The sequence below is a fragment of the Pyxicephalus adspersus genome, chromosome Z (genome assembly GCF_032062135.1).
Source record: "Pyxicephalus adspersus chromosome Z, UCB_Pads_2.0, whole genome shotgun sequence".
NCBI classification, from domain to species: domain Eukaryota; kingdom Metazoa; phylum Chordata; class Amphibia; order Anura; family Pyxicephalidae; genus Pyxicephalus; species Pyxicephalus adspersus.
Window position 1 is genome coordinate 70,888,381 of NC_092871.1, and position 18,184 is coordinate 70,906,564.

General features: G+C 35.8%; 1 protein-coding gene across 1 annotated transcript in view; it reads left to right on the forward strand.

Annotated features, from left to right (window-relative positions):
- ADGRD2 (adhesion G protein-coupled receptor D2) overlaps positions 1-18,184 on the forward strand; it is a 258,692-nt gene that overhangs the window by 46,272 nt on the left and 194,236 nt on the right. Inside the window, exon 6 of the mRNA XM_072430618.1 lies at positions 15,735-15,855. Coding sequence (XP_072286719.1) covers positions 15,735-15,855 — 121 coding nt within the window. The remainder of the gene's footprint in view (positions 1-15,734; positions 15,856-18,184) is intronic.

The following is an 18,184-nucleotide window of genomic DNA, read 5'->3' on the forward strand; positions in this document are numbered from 1 at the left end:
CCAAAACATTTCTGATCATCTTTATACATGGATCTATCCCTGACAACATAGTGTCTTAAAAAATTTCAATGCATCGATAATAAAGATTTATACAGGTGTACCAAAAGTGTTTGACCAGCATAACTGGTATACATTTCACGATAATCTAGCCCAGGGGTGTAAAACTCAAACACACAGAGGGCTGAAATCAAAAACTTAGACCAAGTCGGGGGCCAAACCTAAAATCCACTGAAAAAATTGAAGTTTCTCTTTCTCACAAGATACAAAACATTCTAACACAGAAACAAAGAGGTTCCGCCCAACACTTAATCCGGAACAAGCCCACAACAGAGAAAGAGGCCTAAGATTTTTATTTTTTTTTTAATTTTAAACTCAAAAATTTTTTTTTAATTCAAAATGATCTACCAACAATAAAGAATGCTAAACATATATTTGATTATAAATATATCCCGAAGTGACTGAAGCTATTGAGACATTGAATGGCAGAACATTGCACCACAAGACAGGAAAGCTACAGCTCACCTGTCATAAGAGAATGATGTGCTGCCCTCTCTGCCTCACTCCCCACTGTTACACGGAGCCTTCTCACACAGAAAGATATTGGTCCAGTGGTGGATGCATCCTAATAAACCAAAAAGGGAGGTCAGGTTGACTCCAGGTTTGGTTATGGACATATGAGAGGACATCAAAGTTGTAATTAGCCAATTCTATATTAAATAAAAAAAAATAGGAATGTCTAAGTCATTAGAGGTAATCAATATTGTATGTTAGGTAAATAAAAAAGGTCTGTTTCCTCACCAGATAAAGATGGTTGCTGTGTATTTCTCCAAAAAACAGCAGCAAAGACTGTCAGATGGAATGCAGATGCAGCTAAAATGCTGTCTGTATGGGAAGCCCTCCTAATATAGGCGAAGAAGTTGCTGTTTCGGTGCATGCGCGGGAATCTGAGGAGCGATCTGCCCAGGATCGGCTTCTCCATGTACAGATGGTGATCTGACCTTTAGGGCAGATCATACGGGGGACACATAAGGGCAAGCTCCGGGGGCATAGTGAAACCCAGATAACAGTAGTGGCGCCACCAAAATAAGGCGTTTTGTCCCCTGCAAGTCCCGATGATGGCAGGAGGACATCCCATAAACATACTCTAAACTGTCAAGGGTGGGCAGCAAAGTGCCCAGTCAAATTAGGCTGTAATGGAGTTAAATAACAAGGCAATGAGAGCTTGTACGATAATAAGTATGATGCTGGTTACAATGACAAACAAGAGTATAATGACAAAATTTCACATAGTATACCTGTTTGAGTAGTATTGTCTTAAGTGTAACATACTATAGCATTGGAAGGTTACTTTAGTACAAAAACTTGTGCATGGGTATTAGAACCCAATAGTTAAAAATCACATAATATTGATGAAAAATAATAAAAAAAAAATACACAACTAAAAGTATATTGATAGAAAAACAGCAGAATTTGGTGGAGCTAAATAGTGTTTTATATACAAAACCTCATGAATACCTATTATCTACATCATTAATTCTTTATAACCTAGATCGTGTTTTTGACATACTGTATGACAAACATAGTTATGTGTTACTTATTTTTTTTACAGTAAGGACATAGTATATCAAGATAGTTGAAGTACCAAACATGGTAACTAACATGATGAAAACATATTGCGTATAACAGGGTGTCCTTCCTAAATATATTTTGTGTTTTAGTGACATGTTTGTCAAAGTAGGGTAGAGTAGTCAAACTGAAAGTAAAGTGTACTCTATTACAGGTAAGATAGCGTATGTTCTCAGAATAAGTACTAGAAATATTATCTGTTGGAGACCATTAGGTTATGGGTTCCAAGGTTTACAGGGAATTGCATTATAATTTCTATTGTTAGGAAAGATGGACCTTAAAGTGTTTTCCTTTATGTTGGACTGTTAAATGTAAGGAGAGTTGTTAACTTCATAGTTTGATCTGGGTCTGTTTCAGAGAAATTGTTTATACCTTAGTACATCCTTAAGGCCTGGGGGTTGTGTGGCCTTTGATGTTGTTACCCATTTTGCTTCTAATTATAGTAATTTTGTGTCAAGATCATCTCCTCTTGGATTGCAGAAATGTCTAATACCGACATGATGGCATATCGGTGTGATAATTTTGCCAGGATTAATGGAATGTATATGTTCATTGTTTTTTTGAAAGGTCTTTTAGTTTTGCCTATATAAAAGGCCCTGTTCTCAAGTATTTGACTCCTGGCATAGAGCAGCCAATAAAATGATGTGGTCTATGGTTTATACCATTAGGGACCGGTATAAAAAGGGCCTCTTTTAACCAAATGCACTGGTTGCAGTGGCCGCATCTGAATGTTCCTTGAGTTTGTGTTGCTGTAGTGGAAGGTGTTGTTAGGTCCTGGAAGTTACTTGATACAAGGAAGTCTTTCAGTGACCATGATTTACAATATGTATTATTGGTTTTGCACCCATTATAATTATAATTTACTGCCCTTTGGACGAAGTATGTTCCAATTTTGTGCTAGTGTGTCATTTATGAAGTGATTATGTAAGTTGTACCTAGTAATTAGGCGAGTGATAGTTGGGGGCTTATTAGGAATGTTTTCTGTTTTAAAAAGCAGGTTATGTCTTTGGTGATGCTTTTCTCTGCGATACGCTCTTTTAAGGAGTTTTTTGAGTACCCTTCAAGGAGTAGGCTGTCTTGCAGGCTTCTTTTTTGAAATCCGTGCAATGTGCAATTCCTTTTTAGTTGTGAGTACTGAGTTAATGTAATGCTATTTATAAGGGCCCTTGGTTGTGCACTATTTGCAAGCAAGATTGTATTTCCAGCATTTCCAGTTCTCTTGCAGAAAAGTGTGGTAGTGGTTTTATTGTTGACATCCATCCTAATGTATAGGTCCAGAAAAGGTAGTTGTGTGTGACTATGTTCCATTGCGAATTTAGGGTTTAATTCATTCCTTTGCAAGTAATCGAAAAATTACAAAAGAGATGATGTAGTGCCTGTCCAGAGTAGAATATTTTCGTCTATATACCTTTTCTAAATCAAGATATATTGCCTAAATTTGTCAGTGTTGATTTTTGAAAAAAAAGGGTTTTTTTTCCCAATTCCGTAAGAATAGGTTGGCATAGGATGGTGCACATTTTGTGCCAGTAGCTACACATTCCTTTTTCGGAAATAGTTAGGTAGAGATATAATGAATTGATTCTGTTCTGGTGAGGTGGGGTATTCTTCCTGCAGCCACTTGGAGATTGTTTGTATACCCAGGTGGTGTGGTATTCTACTATATAGTGCCTCTACAGCTATGGCTACCAAAATAGTTTTGGGTGGAACAGATAAATCATGGATGAGTCTACGTAAGTCTAAAGTATCTTCGAGATACGACAGAAGTTTAACCACTAATGAATGTAAGTAGGTGTCAAGAAGTTCACTAGCATTAGCTGTCAATTAGCCTATTCCTTTCACGCCTGTAGGGCGTGAAAAATTCTAATGCACTTTGGGTAGGGCATAGAAAGTGGGCAGTATAGGGAATTTGTTAGTAGGATATTCCTTCATTTTTTTTGTCAATTGTGATTTTAGTAAAAGCTTTATATATAATTGTGTTATATTCCTTCTTTTATTCTATTGTTTTGCTGTTTGGTCTTAGAGTGTGCCATTCTCTGTTTTCCAATATTTGATAGCACACTTGGCGATATTGTGCTATATCCAAAATAACTATGTTACCTCCTTTATCGGAGGGTTTTATGATAATATCCTTCCAATTTTTTAGGTCATTTGGTGCTTTTTGCTTTTTTATCTGCTGGTGTGAAGTTGGTGTCATGGGTCATTAGATTTTTAGATCCATTTTAAGGATCTGATCTGTAGTTATGTCTACAAATATTTGTATGTGTGGATTTGAGGATAGTGGAGGAAAGTATGTAGAAATGGATTTTTTCTGTAGTGGGTTGGTGACAGGTTGTGGTTCTGAATCTGATATAAGGTCACGGGTATGGGTTCGTTGGGTCATAGAAGATTCATTTTCCATAAGTAATTGGTAACTGCTGGTGGAATGTCCATAAAAATTCTTGTGAGTTTTTGAAATGGTGGCAGTTTTGAACAGCTGTTCTTTTTGTGGTGATGATTTGGTACATTTGGAGCTTGTGGCTGAGATATTTATGACTATATTGGTGTTCTTCACTGTGTGAGGGGGCTCCTGTAAAGTGGTTTTGGGTAGTTGAATGGTTTAGGGGAGCTCTTACATGATTAATGTGGAGGGTTGTGAGTTTGTCACAGAAGTTCTGGTTATGTGAGGGAGTAAACTCACAGTTTGGATGAGATTGGTTAGGGTTGTATAATTCGATGGGCTACTGCTGCTCAGAAGACTCTCTAGGTTTGGGGGAGTAGAGGGAGATAAGTTGGGAAAAACCAATTTGGATCTTTGTGGGAGAGAAGGGATTCTTTTGGATTCCTGCGTGGTGTCAGAGGAGTCACTCAGAGAGTGTTTCCTCTTCTTGGTGTTATTTATGTCTAGTTCTAAAAATTGTTCAGTCAGTGGTACTGTTTGTGGGGGCTTACTAAGTTCAGGTACCCTGTGTTTGTTTTTTGTTTCCCTTGTGTTTGATGTTGTTGTAGCGTCTTTAGCTCTTCTATCAATGAAGGCCCATATGACCCTCTGCAGTTTTTTATCCTTTTTAGTGTACAAAGAGGTGTTAAACTTTTCAAGGTGTGTTTTGGGGTCTTGGAATTTGTCTTAAAAAATAGAAGAGTTATTTATGTCTAAATGATGTGTTTGGGGATTGTGTATTTTAGCGTCAAGTTCTATTATCTCCTCCTCATAATATGGTCAGTGTTTACATAAGTTCCTTGGAGCATTTGTTCAATGCTTTTTCCCATTTTCTGAATCCTAAGGCCGTATGGATTGCAATTTTCTGAGATATACTTGTTGAAGTAATTGGTATGCCAGTATAAAATAGACTTTTTCACCTATAGATATTTAAATTTCATAGTAGGGGTAGCTACCTGGGAATCCATGTGATTTTGGGAGTAGAATTTGTCCTCTATCTCCAACATAAAGCCATCCCATTCCTTACCTAGTATATTCATATGCCAAAATGAAAATTATTGGAGGTTATGTTAATATGTTAGTGTTTGGAGAGAGAGAGAGAGTTGTAGAAAAGGCTTTTTAAAGGTGAAGAATATGTAACACATTACTATGTTTGTCATACAGTATGTCAAAAACACAACCTCTAAGTCATTAAGAATGAATGATGTAGATAATAGGTATTTTTGATATTTTGTATACAAAACACTATTTAGGGCCACCAAATTCTGTTGTTTTTCTATTAATATACTTTTAGTTTTGTATTTTACTTTGTGTATTATATTTCATCAATATTATGTGATTACTAACTATTGGGTTCTAATACCCAAGCACAAGTCTGTTGTAATAAAGTAACCTTCCAATGCTATACTATGTAACACTTAAGAGAATATTACTCAGTTACACCATGTGACGTTTTGTCATTATACTCTTGTTTGTCATTGTAACCAGCATCATACTTATTATCATACAAGCTCTCATTCCTTATCTATCTCCATTACAGCCTAATCTGACTGGGAACTTTGCTGACCGCCATTGCCGGGACTTGTGGGGGACAAAGTGGCACCACAGCTGTTTTCTTCACTACTATGCCCCCTGGGCTAGCCCTTATGTGTCCCCCATATGATCTGACCTAATGGTCAGATCACCATCTGTACACGAAGGAGCCAATCCTGGGCAAATCAAGCAATGCGTGCACAATCCTCGGATTCCGGCGCATGCACCTTTTGATCTTTGGGACCGCAACTTCCTTGCCTATATTAGGCGTGCTTCCCATACAGACAGCATTTTGGCTGCATCTCAATAAAATTATTAGTATAATAATATTGATATACACAGAATCATCACTATGTTTTATTCTCTATTAGTCTCAATACCAGCCAAAACCTCTGTATTGATCGTTTTTTTAAAAAATATTTTTCAAACATTGATAACTACTAGACTCTGTTTTATTACCTTCATTAAGATTTATTAGCTAATTTATCATGATATGTATACCAATTATGCTAATTAAACACTCTTGGTACACCAGTATAAATCTTTGTTACCGATGCATTGGAATTTTTTAAGATACTGTTTTGATATGCTAAATTTCGGTTCTCAGTTCTAAAGCAGTTTCCAAGGGAGTTCAGACAATCAAGACATCAACAATACAGGCAAACAATGCTACACTATTTCTCGGCTTTAAACATACAACAATAATTTACACAATTCTTGTTACTTAGCTTCATTTCAGGACTTCAGACATATCTGCTAGTCCTTTCCTCTCTGCATTCCATTGTCATCTCTGGGTCATCTCACCACTCTCTCCATTCTGGGTCAGTCTGTTTCTAACCAAACCTCTCTTTGTCTTCTTCAGTCTCTATATGTTTACATTATCCTAATAGGTTTACCCAGCACCCATTTCCTGTTACAAGCGGCCTGGAAGACCAGTTCATTTCCAAGGGAATGTGTGGCTAAACATTCAAATTTAATTAAACGCCACCTAATTTCATATTAGCTATAAAATCATAACAATTACCATAGCACTACAGATACAATGTTGTGAGTGATGGATCTATGTATTAAGATGTTCAGAAAGGTTTTAGACAATTATTGTTTTTCCTCTATGGTTACATAATGCTTTAGTGATGTTAATGTTAAACATGTTTTTCAATCTGTGATATCTTGATTCATACATAGTTACATAATAGGTTAGGTTGAAAAAAGACATAAGTCCATCAAGTTCAACCACTAGGGAAATAAACATATCCGAGAAAAAAAAATCCAGAAGACATAGTTGGCCCAGAGGAAGGCAAAAAAAAAAAACTCTGGTACAATTTGCTTCAACAGGGGAAAAAATTCCTTCCTGATTCCAAACTGATTATCGATGCATTGACATTTTTTACCACATTGGCCCTAATTCATCAAGCAGAATCGGATGATCGCTCGCGCATTTGTATTCGCGATCCGAAATCGTACGCCGTCGCGCTATTCAGCAACTGAAAAAGCTTGCGGCCGGAGCCGCGCATCTCCGGCAGCTTTACACTGGCGAGCTTGCATTAAAAGGCAGCTGAAATCTAATCGCCTTAATTGGCAGATTCGCGACCCCTATTGCTCATTATTATCAAGGCAGGAATCCGGCTGGCAGTGAGAAGGCGAGTGTACGAGCGCACTCGACTCCGGACCGCGGGAAACTGCGCTCGCTGGTCGCACGTTCGCGCTTCCAGCGATCGCGGATTTTATTGATGAATCAGGGCCATTATGTTGTCAGGGATAGATCCATGTATAAAGATGATCAGAAATGTTTTGGACATTAATGTTTTTCCTCTATGATTACAATATAAAAAATGCTTTGGCGATGTTAATGTTAAACATGTTTTTCATTATGTGATATCTTGATTCATACAGACCGCACAGTCCCAACTAAACCCCTGAGGAAGCCAGGGTAGGTGAAACACTTTGGTTGATTAAAGACTGAAACGGTTCTAAACTACTGTAGTTGTTCTATGTGTACAATGGATATCCCAACCCCATGATTGCGCAATAGGCTAGGGATCTACTAATTGCATGTTATGTAAATATGTATGAATTATTCTATGAATACATAATTATCATTTGAAAACTAGCCTGAAACCCCATCTGTCTTTCTTTCCTTTTTTTTATGTTTTTATAATGCAAGGAGTGGCTATTACTTTACTTAAAGATAGAGAACAGGTAGACGAGAAATTATCCCATTTAACATACACTAAGCTGTTAGAAAGGACTTTAAGCTACTTTCCTTAACAAGGAGAAAGAAGCTTGTATGCAAATTTATTTCCCTATAATGTATTAGACTGAAGGGTTGATTTGATAAAGAAGTAAAAATTGTTCTTACTTCTTTCAATTTTAAACTATTGAAACGTATGTACAAAAAAAAATAAAAATAAAATATTTTGTCTTAAACACCGTTTGATGAATGAAAATAACAGGGAATAATTTAATTTAGTAGGTTATACAAGGATTTTTTTTTTCATTGGAGTAGTGTGTGGTGGATCTTTTTGATTTTTTGCTTAATATTTTGATTGTGCCTAACCCTGGTTTATATAGGTATTTAAAAAAAAGACAGAGAAAGAAAGAGTTTTGGGCACAAATATTGAAAAAATAATTTGTAGTACAGGTTTGCATACAAAATTATGAACGAAAAAGCATATCCTTTTTCCTATATGTCTTAATATTTTCCTATGATCTATACAGGATTTGGTCAATTTTCACACAAAGTTACAAAAGACAATTTTAACCTTTTCTCTGTATGTCACAATAGTTTCTTGCAATACATACAAGGTTATTGTTCAGGCCTACTAAGGCACTATACAGATTTCAACTGACATTATACAACTATAAATCATCATAAAATGGTTATGGTATGAACCCATTCATATGAACCGTGATACCCTACGCGTTTCACTATAGTGGGCTTCCTCAGGGGTAGTGATAGGTCAATTAATAGTAGTAGTAGTGATAGGTGAAAAATTTCATTGACCTATCACTACCCCTGAGGAAGCCCTTACTTAACCATTTTATGGTGATGTATAGTTTTTTAATGTCATTTGAAATCTGTATAGTGCCTTAGTAGGCCTGAGCAATAACCTTGTATGTATCACAAGAAACTGTTGTGATATACAGACAAAAGGTAATTGTCTTTTGTAACTTTGTGTGAAAATTGACCAAATCCTGTATAGATTATAAGAAAATAATATGACATATAAGAAAAAGGATATAATTTTTCCTGTACTACAAATTATATTTTCAATATTTGTGTCGAAAACTTTATCTTTCTCTGTATTTGGTTCAAATACCTATACAAGGATTCCACATTTTCTAGGAAATCAATACCTGTGTGTCTGTACCTGCTTCTCTTTCTACATGAGGGTTGTTGACAGCCCAGAACACACAGCAGCAGAACATATGAAACACACATAACACTGATAAAGCTGGACCCTTTGGACCCTTTTATTGTTTTTTTTCCTGAAATGGCCCCTGTATTCTTGCTGGGAAAAGTTCTCCTCCCTTTCTATTCTGATGACAGCTGTCTTTAGAACTGTAAATGGGGTTTCAGCCATTCTGACAAAGTTTTTAATTTTTCCTCTAACTGCTAGGACATATTTCTTTTTTTCTGTATGTGTCCTCCTAAAATGGTATTGATAAAATATTATCTAGATTTCCATTCATCCAAGTGGGGACAGAAATAGTACTTGGCAAAGCGTGTCCTTTTACGCTTTTTCCAGGTTCAGCTATGACACTGTACAAATTTTTTTTTTTGCTCTTTATTGCTTAACATAGAGCAGCAGCCTTTGTGTGATGTATCTCATGTAGTAACAAAACTATCCTTAGGTAAAGGAGTGAGGGAAAATTAGTTTAGTTAAAAAGTGACAAATAGGCAAGTCTGTTTATTTATTGCTCACTTTAAGTTAGAGTTCACCTGGTCTTTGGTACAAAGATGACTTATAGATGACCCACTACTTCTAAAGGGATGCAGACACTGCAACTTTTCCCATTAGAACACTGACAGAACACTAAATGTATATAATGGATCAGACATCTGACTCTGGACTTTAACAACTATTTTTTTAGAACAGAGCAGTAAAGGAATCTGCAATAAAATTTGTTAAAACCATTGCAATGTACATAGATGACACAAAGGGTAGTTAAACGTTGGAGTAGTGTTGCATAAGTCTGTTTATCTGGAAGCCCCCTAAAAGATAAAACACTAACTAAAGGCTAATATATAAACCAGTAAAAGAAAAATAGTAGTACAAGTTTGCATACACAATTATGAAAGAAAAAGCATATCCTTTTTCCTATATGTCTTAATATTTTCCTATGATCTATACAGGATTTGGTCAATATACACACAAAGTTACAAAAGACAATTTTAACCTTTTCTCTGTATGTCACAATAGTTTCTTGCAGTACATACACGGTTATTGTTCAGGCCTACTAAGGCACTATACAGATTTCAACTGACATTATACAACTATAAATCATCATAAAATGGTTAAGTAGGTATGAACCCATTCATATGAACCGTGATACCTTATGCGTTTCACCATAGTGGGCTTCCTCAGGGGTAGTGATAGGTCAATTAATAGTAGTAGTAGTGATAGGTCAATAATTTAATACAGGATAATTTTATGGTACAGTTTATAGAAGCCCCAACTAGAAATGATACTCTGCTGGACCTAGTTCTTTCTAACAATGCAGAGCTTATAACAAATGTGCATATAAAAGGGAATCTGGGTAGCAGTGACCATAATATGATTTAATTTAATGTAAGCTGTAAACAGGAAGCAAAAACAGGAAAGATAAAAACATTTAATTTAAGAGAGCAAATTTTCCATTATTAGGGCGGCTCTTTGTGACAAAAGTCAATCTGTAAATGGATAGAGAACTGGCCTAAAGTTCGCATCCAGAGAGTTGTAATTAATGCTTCATACTCTGAGTAGTCTAAGAATATTAGTGGTGTACCCCAGGGTCCAGTGTTGGGACCTTTACTGTTTAACATCTTTATAAATGATATAGAGTTTGAGATTAAAGTACCATTTCTGTGTTTGCAGATGACACCAAACTATGTAATGGAATTAAGTCCATACAGGATGTCTATAATCTACAAGCAGACCTGGATGTAGTAATTGATTGGCCATCCAAGTGGCAAATCTATTAAATATAGATAAATATAAAATATGCACTTGGGCGCTAACAACATGCATGCTTCATACTGTCTAGGGGGAATACATTTGGTGGAGTCAGAAATGGAAAAGGACCTGGGGGTTCTGGTAGATCATAGACTTAATAACAGCATGCAATGCCAAGCTGCAATATCTAAAGCTAGTAAAGCTAAGTACTTTCTTGTATTAAAAGAGGAATTGACTGCAGAGATGGAGACATAATCCTGCCCCTGTACAAAGCATTGGTCAGACCTCATCTGGAATATGCAGTCCAGTTTTGGGCACCAGTTCACAAAAAGGTCATTGTTGAATTGGAGAGAATGCAGAGAAGGGCAACTAAATTAATAAGAGGAATGGAGGAGCTCAGCTATGAAGAGAGATTAGCTGAAGGGAATCTATTTTCCCTTGAGAAGAGACGTTTAAGGGGGGATATGATCACTCTGTATAAATAAATAAACGGTTCATATAAAGAACTCTCTTCCTCATTATTCACTTATCAGAGATAATTATGAGATCATTACTATGAACAAGTGGGCACTCTTTGTGTCTGGAGGAAAAGAAGTTTAAGCTCTGGATAAGGAAGGGATTCTTCACTGTAAGGTCTGTGAAAATGTGGAATCGGCTCCCTCAGGAAGTTTAAAAATGCTGGATGTTTTTCTAGAAGCACAGAATACCACTGAGTATAAAGGCTTTAAAGAAAAATAACAGTGACTGTTGATCCAGGGAACATCCGATTGCCTCATGGAATCAGGAAGGAATTGTTTTCCCCTGTTGAAGCAAATTGTACCTTATAGGGTTTTATATCTGGGATATGTATATTTCCCTAGGGGTTGAACATGATGGACTTATGTCTTTTTTCAACCTAACCTACTATGTAACTATGTAGCTATGAATGAATGCATCTGTTCATCCACTGAAACCCTGCAATACACTGCAATACAAAAGCTAATGCATAGGGTTTTTAAAAGATACAAAATGTGATGAAATATACAACACTACAAGACATAAGATTACATTAAGTCGTTAAAAAGTAATGGAGGAGAGATAAGCAGGCTTTTGACAGCAAGTTTTTTAGCAGCTTGTGTTACTTTAATGAGTTCAGATCCTGATTCTAACAAAGATTGATTGAAGACTAAACAACAATTGATAAACAGATACAAACAATTGTGAAAACGTGAATAAAATTTACATACAATTACAGTGATACATTTGATTTTTTGAGTCTATTCAGACTGACTGACTTTTTTTCTAATTGTATGATGTAATCCCAGAACGATGTAAACATGTATTTTTTACACTGGTATTATAACAACATCGAAGGGACTATTGGGGCTCTTCAGCCTCCTAATATATACTCTCCCTATTATTATCCTTTATTCCTCTTTGTTTCGGTCACCTCAATGCCCTAGTTATCCACCCTACGGGGGATGGTAGCAGCCATGTTGAATGTTTTCACTATTGGTGCTCCTTTGGAGGTCTGGCAGTCCCCTTTAGGCTACTGATATTACCGAATCTTCTCCCTCGTTTTGGCCTGAAACTTCTCTTTTGCACCCAGTACCTGCAACTCTCTTAAGCTTTATGCCTATGCAGGTAGGGGAGATAACTCCAGGGCAAGTAGTATGTTATTTATACTTCAACATTTCAATTCTTCATTTATGATGAGCTAAGCACATAACTTATCTATTGTTAGTCCCCTTATATATTTATCCACACTATTGCTCCTACATTGTCTAATGTTTCATTTAGTTAGGACACCCAAGGGTTAACTGACCACGCACTACACATAGTTTAAATTTTCCGATTAACTAGTATTCGCAACAGTGCTTTCATATTGAAAATGTCCCTGTTACATGTAATATATTACTCTTCTCATAGAATCCGAGTTGAACATGTTCAATGACTATGTCTATATATTTACACATTTATATATACATGCTTGCATGTATAAATGTGTAAATGCGTGCCTTTATTATGCCATAGAAGCGATTTTCTATACTTAGCATTTCCCTTATCTAGAAAGGACGGAAGCATGCTTTCCACCTCTTGTTTTTCAGACCAAATCCCATCTATTCGCGTGATCTCGCCAACTCCCATCTCAGTGTGATTAACCTGTACTCCTCAAATAAGGGTGAGACGCTGCTGCATTCAGACCCTTTGGATTGACTGCCGGTGTTCTAACAAAAAAAAACTACCCGTGAAAATTAATTGCCAGGGGGCAGATACCAGTGGGTGTGTACAATGACCTAATTGTCAGGAAAGTTTCACTTTCACTTTGCGTTTGAATGCAGCATGTTATCTACTGCAGCCTTACATCTCGCCCTGTACAAACCCCCATATCACCCCCATATCTCTTGAACAGTATGTTGTACCGACCTGAGGTGCGACCCCCAAATTTTTTTTACCTACCTGTCACAAAACTAAAAAATGCTCATAATACAGTACATTTTCCTACTCCCTACTTTAAACCCCCATTTCTCAAGAACAATGTGAACAAAGGTGAACAAAGTCAAAGGTGCAAGTGCGGGACACCTGTAGATAACACCCCCCTAAAAGCCTCCAGGAATATGTAACATGGTAGTTTTTTTATGGGAAGAGTTCTACCTGTTCTGGCGAGTGCCTATTGATGAAATTTTAGGGGGTGTTAGCCACAGGTGTCCCCCACTTTCATCTCTAGTTTTGTTCACCTTCACTGCACAGTTCCTGGGAAAATGGGCTTCAGGTGCTGCAAGCCTCCAGCAATATTTAACAGTAGTTTTTTTTTATGGGCGGAGTTCCACCTGTTCTGGCAATGGCCTATTGATGAAATTTTAGGGGGTGTTATCCACAGGTATCCCCCGCTTATACCTATGAATTTGTTCACCTGCATTGCATCGTTCATGTGAAATTGGGGTTCGGGTGCTGAAAGCCTCCAGCAATAAGTAGCAGGGTAGTTTTTTTATGGGGAGAGTTTCACCTGTTCTGGTGATGGCCCATTGATGAAATTTTAGGGGGGTGTTATCTACAGGTATCCCCCACTTGCACCTATGACTTTGTTCACCTGCACCGCATTGTTCTTGGAAAATTGGGGTTTTTGTTAGGACCCCGGCGTCTCGCCCTTCATCCCACTCAAACCACCCACGCTACATACTCTGCAAATGCCTCCTAAAACTTTACTTACTCTGAATATTTATTTTATGCAGTGTCAATTATGATCATCCACATATACAGTGCAGAGATGTTCTACAGGGTTTCCAGGTGACATTGGTATATGCGTCAGTGCGGCCAGCACTTAGCGGAGGGAAATTCAAATAATTTTGTATTGGATTCAATACAAAATAGCTGGATTAAGTCCAATACAAAGAAATATTCATATAACATATATATATATATATATATATTTATATATATATATATATATATATATATATATATATATATTATATATTAATATTATATAATATATTAAATTAATATATTATTTATATATTATATATGATGCTGTACAGTTAATTTACATTATAATGTTTTTAATTTTAACAGGTTTTTGTGTTTTTTTAATGTTTATTATTAAATTTATTAACTATTAGACATGTGTCAGTGAGTTATGCCTAAGAATTATAGGCCTACAATGTAAAATATATTTCGACAGAATCAGACCGCTAGGGAGGTTAAACAATGTAAGTAACTTAGACATCCACCTCTATTTGTTATATACCTAAATCTTAATGATATTCAAATACTAGTTAATCCTATTACTTCTATTTTTGTCCATACTACTCAATACATAAAACACTTCCCCTCTACTTTGAAAGATTTTGATTCCTTTCAATGATGTAAGTAATTACTACCCTCCACTAATTTGCAAACAGAACAGAATAGAATATACTATTTTTACATATACAAATAATATTGTACTAATCCTCTTCTTTCTATCTATCTTAGTCACTCTTTGTAGAGTATCCACATTTTTCAGCTCTTTTATAATCTTCATTACCCTTGAAATATCCATATCCAGACCCTCTTCTGGCTGTAAGTAACCATTATCATATATTTGGCTTAAACATGACCTTTAACACAAACTTTAACCTTTATTTTTCCCTTTATTAAAACTAATTTGGTTACTTTATTTTTAGTCATCATCATATTAACCCCTCCACCTATTGAGGCAGCTATTGTCATAAATACATGCAGATGTTTTCATATCCATCACAATAGTGGTCATTAAACTGTAAGTATTCTTTGTTATGATTTTTTGTAAACTATCCAATCAGATGCTAACAAATGTAGAAACTAATGTAAGCCAACCCCTTTTTTTATATGCTCTTCTTTTTTGTTTTGTCTGTTTTTTTTCCTTGTTCCTGAACTGTACAGTTACAAAACAATCTCAAAACAACCCCCTGAAGAAACCTATTGATGAAACATGTCGGGTAACTGAGATTATGTTCTGTAATGTCTGAATACACTTAAATAATCAAATGTATCACTGTAATTGTAAATTTTATTCACGTTTTCACAATTGTTTATATCTGTTTATCAATTGTTGATTAGTGTTCAGTCGATCTTTGTTAGAATCAGGATCTGAACTCCTCACATTATAGTAACACACTCTGCTAAAAACTTGCCGTTGAAAGCTGCTTTTCTCTCTCCCCCCTTACCTTTTAACAACCTATACAAATCCAGGCTTGGCAAATTAAAAACAATTTTGATACTCCAAGAACCCCTCTTGGAATATTCTTATCTTCCTTACTCATACGATTTAATTGTCAACAAATGTGTAACTTATAGGTAAGTAAAGGCATGTCATTTTTGGCTTGTACATTGCTCAATGTGCCATCAGCTGTTTATGTGGCCTTGCTAAAATTATATTATATAGTATAGTGGGTAGTATGACAGTATATATTTAAAAACCTTTATTTGTAGTCAGTGGCTGAAAACTGTAAACATTGTGGTTACTTTATTTATGTGTACTTTTTTTTGATATATTATTTCAGGTGACACAAAGGTTGCTGTGATAAACACTTGGTTCGATCCTAGCACATTTGAACATTTGTTTGGTGACCAAAGTCTTAATATAGTACAAGGTGATAGAAAAGCACAGGACGGAAATTATAGGTAAGTTTTTAAAAATGTTATACTCTAAGAAATTTCAGTGAGCTGTTGTTAAAGTTTGAGCACCTTGATGGGTTTGGACCCCAATACTATTGTCACAGTGACTCCAGAACTCACAGTTTGCAAAGCTAAGCAACCAGGATCAAATATTGACTAGCCACTATCTGCATTGGGTTTGAATGTGTTTTGTGTACTGGTTGGTTACTTGGCTGTACCCCCCCAGAAAAAGAATTTTTTGTTTGGGACATGTCTATAGTACAAACATTATATTGTGAGCTTCTATAAATAACTATTAGTTACATGACTATGGACTACTAAAAGCCCTTTGTACTATGTTGGACCTATTTGGACCTATTTGGATAATGACTATGGACCAGGGAAGGTGTAATATGTCAGTGGTATAAAAAAACATGATAATGCTAATCTTTCACAAGTGTTGCTCTTTTGAATCTGTTTAGATGCAAACAAAAATTTTTATATTGTTTCTAGCCTCATGCCAGAGTGCATCCTATTTTAGAAGGAATGTATAATATATTTCTTTAACAATTCAAGTCAAAACTTAAAAATAAAAAGTAGAAAAATAATTTTAGGGGAAAATCACACTAATGGATTGTGGTGGTGTATATATACCTTTCTCCATATGTGTCTTTGCCATGTTTTGAATGCTTATAAAACAAGGTTCATCCTAAATCCATGAATACAATATAATTTATTGTAAGCTTTAAACTATGTAGACTATGTAGTCCTTACTGCAATCTAGTGCATGTAATATGTATCTCCCATTGAAAGCTGAATTCAAGCTTGCACAGTCTTGCACCAATAATTCCAAAGTGAAAAAAACACACCACCCACTGTGCTGGCTATGGAAAAGAGGAGAAATGACGTACACAAATCACTATGCAGTACTATATGAAATTTCCTAACCCATAAAAACATTCCACATTTAAACCTGGATTTTTTTGCATCTTGCAAATACCCGAATACATAGAATATGCATAAGGGTATATGAATCCTTAAACCCAGCACACTAAAAATGTTTAAAAAGCTCAAACAGCATTAAAAATTATACACCAGAGGATGTCTAATAGGAGGATCTCAGCAGAGAAAACCTGTGTCTTGGCCAGTTCTGCAGGCCCCTGTCATGTTCTGAGATTACTCACACTGATTTCACTGCACAATTGTCTTTCTCATACTAAAAGCTGAAAAGTTGAAGACAAAGCCCACCTTATTTCTTGGCTGGGGGATGTTTAATATTATCCACTACTTTCCTATCCAGGTTGACTCCTTGGGATTCATTGACTGGTTTTCAGTTCATTCATCTACCTGTTCCTTATTTGGAGGGAATTTCCTTCATTCAGATCCAAGTTCCTCTTTTCTCATTATTTTTTCCTTTTTAGGGGGTATATACCTTTTTATGCCTCTAATAAAATTATATTATTTATTTTTATTGTTACATGTTATATTATACTAAACTTTTCATCCAACCTCTAAAAAAAATAATTTCTAAAAAGCAAATAAAAAGAAGATAGTTGTCAACACACATCTGTTTAACCATCATATCTTGTGCATGCATTTTTTATGGGGGCATAGCAAGAATGTGTCATTTACCTATATACTTTTCAGACCGACTATATTCATCAAGATTTTAGGATATTGAAATAGATTATCATCAGTGCCACCTAGCAATGATATACCCTGAATTGCATAGGGAAGCTAAGAGAATAGAGAATCTATCCAGAATTGTTGTAAGTAGATCTGATATTACATATGTAATGATAACCAGAAGTTTTTATTTGGTAAAAAAGGTAAAAGAAAAGGAAAAACCAGAATGGCAAAATTCATACAGAACAAACTTCAGCTTTTACAATAAAACATATATTAAAAATATTTTACTTTATTGGTTGATAGTATACCAAAAGGCTTTTGAAAAGCAGTGAAGAGCAGAGGCACCCCCAAATTGAATGGTGTTTCATTATGAGCCTTTCCTTGTTGGACTCAGAATATACATTTTCAGTTTAATTGAGCTCTGGGATAGACAGCCCCACATTTTTATTAGTCGCACATTAATATAATGCAAAATTCATATCTGACTCGATGGTTGCTAGTTTCCCAGACCCCTAACCAACAAACCCAAAACTAAATCATTTGTATCATCATGCTTTACAGTTTTCTTTGGAGGGGAATTCTGTATGTTAGGCCTGTCTCTGATAAAAAAAAGCTGAGAGAGTTTTCCTGTGTGCCTTTTGTAAATGTTCAGAAACAGAGCCCCTGATTCATCAAGCAGAATCGGATGATCGCTCGCGCATTCGTATTCGCGATCCGAAATCGTACG